The 7438-nt window shown below is 63.0% G+C and overlaps 1 protein-coding gene across 1 annotated transcript in view; it reads right to left on the bottom strand.

Annotated features, from left to right (window-relative positions):
* Positions 1-662: 662 nt before the first annotated feature.
* ITPKB (inositol-trisphosphate 3-kinase B) overlaps positions 663-7438 on the bottom strand; it is a 90311-nt gene continuing 83535 nt past the window's right edge. The window contains exons 6-8 of the mRNA XM_027046324.2: positions 6664-6765; positions 5114-5185; positions 663-3680 (exon numbers count right to left, since the gene is read on the bottom strand). Of these exons, the coding sequence (XP_026902125.1) occupies positions 3465-3680; positions 5114-5185; positions 6664-6765 (390 nt within the window). The 3' untranslated portion in view covers positions 663-3464. The remainder of the gene's footprint in view (positions 3681-5113; positions 5186-6663; positions 6766-7438) is intronic.

The raw sequence follows: 7438 nt of genomic DNA, 5'->3' as shown, positions 1-7438 counted from the left end.
GGACAAAGCCTGCTCTCCGAATCTCTGCTCCCCATTTATTTCCCAGGTCACAATGGATCGAAGCCTCACCTTCCCCGTCTCTAAAACAGAGACCACAGAGCCCTGTTTGTGGAGGCGTCTGGGGGGCAAATGGGGGGCACAGAGGCGAGCAGCCCGCACCCGACCTTGCACAGAGCTGCGCTCCATACGTGAGGACCTCACGGAGCTGCCCCGGACCCAGGGGTGCGGGACAAGCACTTGTGGCTGGTCTACACTCCTGAACTGCTACGTAAACATTTTGTGGAGAAGGTTGAAAGGCTTGGTGTTTGTTTGTTTTTTTTTAATTTTTAAATGTTGGTTTATTTTTGAGAGAGAGAGAGAGACAGAATCGGAAGCAGGCTCCAGGCTCCGAGCTGTCAGCACAGAGCCCCGATGCGGGGCTCGAACCCACAAACCGCGAGATCATGACCTGAGCCGGTCGGATGCTTCACCGACTGAGAGCCCCCCAGGCAGCTCTGAAGTGCCTAGTTTTGAAGGGTGTCTTCAGTCCTTTGCAGATCGAAACATTATCCAATCTGATCCCCACCCCGGGGACCCCCGCAGCCCCAGCGCAACCCCCCCCCCCCCGTTCCCAAAGAGTGCCAGGACCACCCACCCCGAGGCGGAAGGACCACACTGCAGACGGCACGGTGGTCTCCAGGGCCTTTATTCGGAAAGGTACAGAGCATTGCAGTCTGTTCGACAGGCACTGTGCGGGGGAGGGGGGGGGGCGCGTAGTCTGTAACAGTTCAGTTTCCTCCAAGGTGTCGCGGCGAAAGGGGTGCAGAGAGAGGGGGAGCCCTCTGGGGGGGGGTCCTGTCCTCCGGAGGAAAGGCAACGGCAGAGGGCCTCTTCCCGAGCCAGGGGCCTGGGTTGTATACACACGGGGGTGGACGGGATGCAGGAGAAACTCAAAGCTAGATACAGCTCACAGAGGCAAGAGTCCGTGGGGGGGGGGGGGTAGGGGGGCAGGGGGGCGGGGAGGGGGGGCAGGGCTGTGTCCAGGCTCTTTCCGCCAAGTGGGAAAGGGAATTCAGAAAGAAGGCACAGCTTTTAAGGACACACAGAATCCCCAGCCTCCCAGTCTTAGTGTTTTGTGCAATTAAAAAACCAGAAAAAATAAATATAACTTAAAAACTTCTTACATGGCGCTAAAGGCAAGTCTTCGGGCAAGCAGTTGAGAAACTTTCCTTGAACGCTAAGCACGCTGACCACCGAGGAACCCACCCCCCCCCCCCGGGGGGCCCAGCAAGGACGGGGTGGGAAAGGACGTGGCTTGTCCCGCCGTCCCGGCACCTGCAGCCCGAGGAGTCCCTCAGAAGGGTTCTGGTTCAGGATCCACCTAGCCCTCCAGGATGGGGGGGGGGGGCAGGGAAGAGGGGAGGGAAGGTTGCGAGAGCAGGTGCGGGAGAGGAGAGCTAGCGAGTAAATACAACCCCCCCCCAACCCCTAAGAAAAAAATGACACTTTATACCACCTTTGCGGACAGAATGTCACCCCAAGCAACCGGTCGCCAGGAAGAGGCCCCACGGACCTCCTCTAATAAACACGTCGCTTTGCCTTTTTTTTAGCACGCTGTCTGCAGACAACGGGTGCCGTTTAAAGTGCTTGGAAAATGTGTTCTCTTAGGAGAGCAAGCTGGTCCCCTGCACTTTTTTGTTCAGAGCGTTCATTTGCTTTACCAAATTTCCTTCATCGATGGAGTGAGGGTGAGCTGTGGTCCACCCACGGCGGTGGAATTGGGACGTCCAACTGAGCAACGTCCCCTCCCCGCGGACTGCTGATGCCCCGGTCCCTCCTGAGCCACCCAGCGCTGGCTTTGGTGCTCCCGCCTTTACAGGGTCACATGCTGTCACAAGGTCTCTCGCGCTCGGCCGGGACGGGGTGTGACCTTTGGCGAGAGCCCCCCACACAAGCTCCCCACTGTTTTGAACCAGAGCCAGGAAGTTTCAGACTGATTTCCTTTTCTAAAATCTGTACTCAGCCTCATGCGTCCCACCCTCCGCCCCCACCGACTGTCACTCACCCAGCACGAGAGGGGAAATGATGGGGTCACGTGCTGGGGTCGGAGGTCTCCCAGAGTCCCGGGGCGATGGGGGGGAGGGGAGGGGGGAGCCCCGGAAACCCTGCCTCTTGGATCGGCCCCTCTGGGCTCACGCTCCGGGGTACACGGACCTCCACCATGTCCCCGACCCGGCTGTCTGCAGATCGCTACCCCGTCAGAGCTCGGCTCTGGGCACCCGTGCGCCTCTAACAGCCCCAAAGGGCCACGGAGCTGAGAGGTTTGTTCTTAAACAGTCATGCTGGTTTCACATTCTTCCCCATAATATAGACTTGCCTTGCTTTAAAATGAGAACACGGCCTACTTGGTTCCCCAGTCGTCTTCGAACAACTTAGAGGCCCCAGGACTCTTCCCCCTGCCGGGAGCACCCCTCCTCACACCCGGCACCCACCACCCGCCCTGGGAGCTGCCCACACCGCATGCGGGGAATGTGGGTCCAAGCCCTTTGGGCTGGAAGAGTTACTTCAGGGGAGAAAAATGAGGCCAGGAAGGCCAGGAATCTGCTTCTTCCCTGCCCAGCGCTGCCCCCCGAACGTGCTGGGGACTTGACCTCGTGAAACAAGCCCAGGGATGTGGGGGGTGGGGGTGAAGGGACGTGAGACAACTGATCTTCCTCTGGGGGCCGGCTGTGCCCCGGGCCGCCCCACCCAGTGCCGCGGACCTGGTCCCAACAAGGTTGGCAGCCGGAGGCACAGGTGGTTCTGGGGGTGGGGGTGGGGGCGGGGCCTCCCCCAAGGTCAAGTTTGCAGAGCGTCCCTCTGAATTCCTGGGTGATAATCAGATGGAAGAGGGGGGCTCCCGCCTGCCCCCTCCCGGGAAGGTCGAGGTCAGAGAGCACAGCCAGTGGACTCCAGCATTCTCCTGGCTCCTGGGTCCGGCCCCCAGCTGGAGGGTCTCACTGCCAGCTGGGTGGGGTCCCTGCTTTAGCAGGCCACCACACTTCAGTGGGAGCCCCTGGGCCGCTAGGCGGAGATGCTTTACTCGTGGCCAACGTGCACTTGCCAGTGGCTCTGTGCCCCAACCCGGAGATGCTCCAGGCCGGAAGGATGGGGCCAAGACAGGCTGAGCTCGGGGGTGGCCACCAGGGGGCAGCACGCCCCCACTGGAAGGCTGGGGCCGGCTCCTGCATTGGGGACCTCCCTGCCACCTGAGCCTGGCTCCCCCCCGCCCCACTCCTCTTCTGCCAGCAGATCCTGTTTATAAAGAGAAGTGGGAGCCCGGCAAGCTCTCCTCTCCTCTCCTCTCCGATCTCCACCTGGTCTCTTACAAAGTGTCTCATAGTGCAGTTCGGGAGGGTCGGTTCTGGGGCGGCACCAAGGGGAAATTCAGAAGGAGAAAGGAAGGGGGCGGCGGGGGGGGGGGGGGGCGCGAGGCGGGCCGGCCCTCAGGCCAGCGGGGTGGCCTGGCACATCTCCGTCAGGATGTCGATGAGGTTGTTCAGGCCCGAGAGGTAGCCGTCCTCCCGGTTCCCCTCCTGCCAGGGGACGTTGTGCTGCAGGGTCTGGCCCTCGGGCAGGGGCGTGGTTTTCCCAAAGTCGATCATCCACACCTTGGCCTGCTCCTTCTGGTCGTGGATGAAGAGAAGAGAGCTGCCGATGACCTGAAGGGGAGGGGGCAGCTGAGGAGGGGGACTGCCGGGGGGTGGGGGGTGGGGTAGGCCCGTCCCAAGGTGGCCACCCAGGGGACAGAGGACACCGGCCACCAGGGCAGCAACTGCCTTCGGGGAGGGAGGCTTGACCTCCCCGAGGCAGACCCCTGGCCGCCAGCTGCGGCTGCACACTGTCCTCTAGTTCAGGCCACGGCTGAACCTCAGGGCCTCTCCCTCCACCCTCCTCCCCTCCCCCCCCCCCCCCCCCCCCCCCCGCCGTCCTCCCCACCACACTCCACCCTGACTTCTCCTGTCCAGGAGCCCACACTGTACCCGTGGGGCAGAAGAAAGGACCTCCCCAAATGCGCACACGGCACCCCAGGGGGGTGGCAGCGAGGCCCAGACCAGCCTCGTTCCAGCAGCAGGACCCTGGGCAGACATCCCGGGCAGGACAGGAAAGACCCTGGAAATTACCCCTGGGAAACACGGAGCCCACACAGGGGCTCCCTCTGCCCGGACGGAAAATACCAGAAGCCCCAGCTAATCCGGCCTCTTTCTAGGCCTGAAGCTTCTTGAGCGAGACTCCAGAAAGAGTATGGCAAAACCAATTTTCCAGAAATAACAGCAAAGCCTGGGTGCTGACGGGGGTGATGGGGTCCTTCCGCCCGGTGCGGCAGGTCCTGGGGCTCGAGGCCCCCAGCCCTTCCGGGCTCGGCCTGCAGGATCACAGCCCCGTCCTCTGGAGCAAGGAGGCTGGGGGGGAAGGGAGGCTCCAGCAGGCTGCACCAAGACCTTTTATCAAGCTGAGAACACACCCTGGGCCTGCACACCCTGGGCCCCACGGAGGTGACCGAGGAAAGAACGTCCTGAGAAACCTGGGCGCCACTGCTCAGGGCAGAGACCACCCAGTCTGCCCTCTGGGCACCCCAGTCCCTCCTCACAGGCGGTCCTGGGGTCAAAGCCACCACGTGTGGTGGGACAGGTGCCCCTGGGCCGAGGGGCAAGTCGGGGAGAAAATCCAAGGGCAAGCTGGGCTGCCTGCCTGGAGGAAGGGCCAGCCAGGTCACCTGCACAAAGATGCTGTGAGGTTTAGCAGGGCCTGGCCCACCTCCCTTTCGGGGCACTCCCTCTACCCGGAGCCCCGGGACCACCTGTCTCCTGTTCCTCGCGCTGGACCCCCAGTCCTCTCTGTGGGCAGGGCTCGGGCTGAGGCTCCCTCCACACAAGACCTCGAGAGGGGCTGCCTTCGGGACAGAGCTTCAGGCTTGCAGGGGGCGGGGGACCTGATCGGAGGGGTCTGCCCCCGGCTGCACCATCCAAAAAACGCCGCTCCGGCTTCCAGAACAGGCAGGTCTACCGGCGTGGGAGGCCAGCAGGCCCGAGGGTCACGGCTGACCATACAGAGCGTGGCTCTCTGCCCAAGAGGACAAAAGCCCAGTATGTACCTCGTGGCATTTGAAGAAGGGAGAAACTTCCAGGGTGGCCCGAATGTCCTTCAGCCGGTCCCGGTAGGCGATCTGGGAACAGAAAAAGGCCAGAGCTGTAAACACGTGGGGGGCGAGGTGGCCTTTAAGCCCCGTGTGGCCCAGACTCTTCAGGTGTCAGAGCGGAAGGGAGGCTACACCCTGGGCATGTATTCCAACCTCCTCCTCTCGACACGAAGGAGCGGAGAGGCCCAGACGGGGCTGTGCGCACCTGCCCTCCTTCAAGAGCGGGAGGCACCGGAGGGCAGCCCCTCGGGGCTCCCCCCGAGGGTGGCGGGGGTTCTGGGACGCCGGCGCAAGTGCGGGGATAGCAGCGGAGCGGGCCCGTTGCCACGGTGGCCTCCGGAACACAAACCTCCGTGCCCCTGACCTTGCGACGGGCAGAGTAAGCGGGGGAGCCGCCAGCATCTCTCCAGAGGCCTCTCCGCGGACCAGGGGTGAGCTGTGCCGGCTCTGGGGGTGCCTGCCGTCCCCAGGGGCCCCGGGGTCACTCGACACCATCCCGCGGCAACACGGCGGCCTGGGGCTCAGCACCTCGAACAGGCCCGTGCAGGCACGGGTGTGCGAACTCCGTGGCGGGCCCGGCTAAGGAGCAGGTGACCGGAAAGCAGAGGGTTCGGGCTGTGGAGAACTCAGGTGCGCGCCCCACGACCAAAGCCTCCTTGCCGGGGGCTAAGGGAAGCCCAGCCCAGCCTGAAAAGGAGGGAGGGAGACTCAGGGCCAGCGAGGAGTCTGCCCAGAGAAAAGGCGGTCCAGGTCCACCCTTCCCTGCTCCACACCCTGGGAGGCTGTTCGCAAGGCGCCTTTCCCGGGGTCTCCAGGACCCATGTCCCCAGGGCCCCTGGGTCCGTCCCAGGGTGCCTTTCCCTAGGGACCTAGAGGCTCAGCACACCCTACCTCCGCCTGGGGGTGGGGGGGCCCTCAAGGTCCTGATCCCACAGGTCAGGGGTCTGTCCAGCCTGTCTACTGTTGCAGTGGCAAACGTGAAGTCACTTTGTCACCAACTTGTGACACTCACAGCCCCGGGCTCGGAGAGGCTCCGACCCCTGCCCCAGGCACTTCCCTCAGGAGGCCTCAGCGCCTGGGAGAGAGGCCCCGGAGGCCTCGGGGAGCGCGGGGACCTGCGTGTGAGGTCGGGCTCTGTCCCTGCTGTGTCCTTGACCCCTCAGTGTCTCACCTGGAAAGTGGCACCAAGAGCCTACCCACCCCAGAGGGCTGCCTGCGGATCTGATGAGCACACCATTCTCGACGGGCAGCGAGGCTACAGAAATCCACCGAGGGAACCGTCCTCAGTGCGGAGAGGCAGGCGGCCAGGGAGAGGGAGGGCAAGCCCACCGAGTGTCCCCACATATCCAGTTGGAGGCTGGCCACCAACTCCCGCTTCATCTTTTGGGGCCGGCGTTTTCCGTGCGGGCAGCGTGGCCCAGCGTGGTCCCGGGCCGGACAAGAATGTCTACAGGGCACAGGTGTCCCTGCGCGGCCGGCCCCTTCCGGGGGGCGCCCTGACTCACCAGGATGTTGCGGTTTCCTTTAGTGAACTCTCTGAAGGCCTCAGTGACCTGCTCCCTCGTTTTGGTCTTCTTGAAGTCTCGGTTCACGGAGCCGTCTTCTTTCTGAGAATGATACGCGCCCCGGAGGGGTCAGGCACGGACCCCGCCCGCCAGCAGCTCTCGGGGCAGTGGAGGCACCACGGTGCCCGCGGGCAGTCCGAGGGGAGACCCACGTCTGCACCTCCAGGCACAGGGTGTAGTCGGGGGGAACCGTGGAGCCTGTCCTGAGCCCCGACTGAGAGCAAGGAGGGTGGCCTCAGTGTGCCAGGCAGAGGAAGGCGGTCAGGGAAGGCCTAGGGGGTGCGGGCCAGGACTGGAGGAGGGGGCTGCGGGCAGCAGGGGCTGGAGGAGACACATATGTCTCAGCTTCCCTCGGGCCTGGCCCTGGGAACCCCCATGAGTGCCCCATGGGTCCCTGCCATCTGGGGGCGACCTCCCTCGCCAGACAGAAGAGAGGTGCTCCCACCACAAGTTCAATGAGGTTCCTTTTGTAGCTTAAGATCTTTTACCGTATGTTCCCTGAACATAGCCAAGATGTCACTGCCTGCCCATCTCTGCTCCCTGGCCCGCCTGGTGCAAGAGACTACTCATCTTCTTAGCCTGGCGCTGTGTCTGTTCCAGGCTGTTCCTGGAAAGCACATGGAGCTTAGCTCCCCCAGGAGGACATCTGTTCTTTTTTTTTTAATTTTTTTCTCAAGTTTTATTTATTTTCAAGAGAGAGAGCATGAGTTGGGGA

The sequence above is a fragment of the Acinonyx jubatus genome, chromosome E4 (genome assembly GCF_027475565.1).
Source record: "Acinonyx jubatus isolate Ajub_Pintada_27869175 chromosome E4, VMU_Ajub_asm_v1.0, whole genome shotgun sequence".
Classification (NCBI taxonomy): Eukaryota; Metazoa; Chordata; class Mammalia; order Carnivora; family Felidae; genus Acinonyx; species Acinonyx jubatus.
This window is presented reverse-complemented; position numbering and strand designations above follow the sequence as displayed.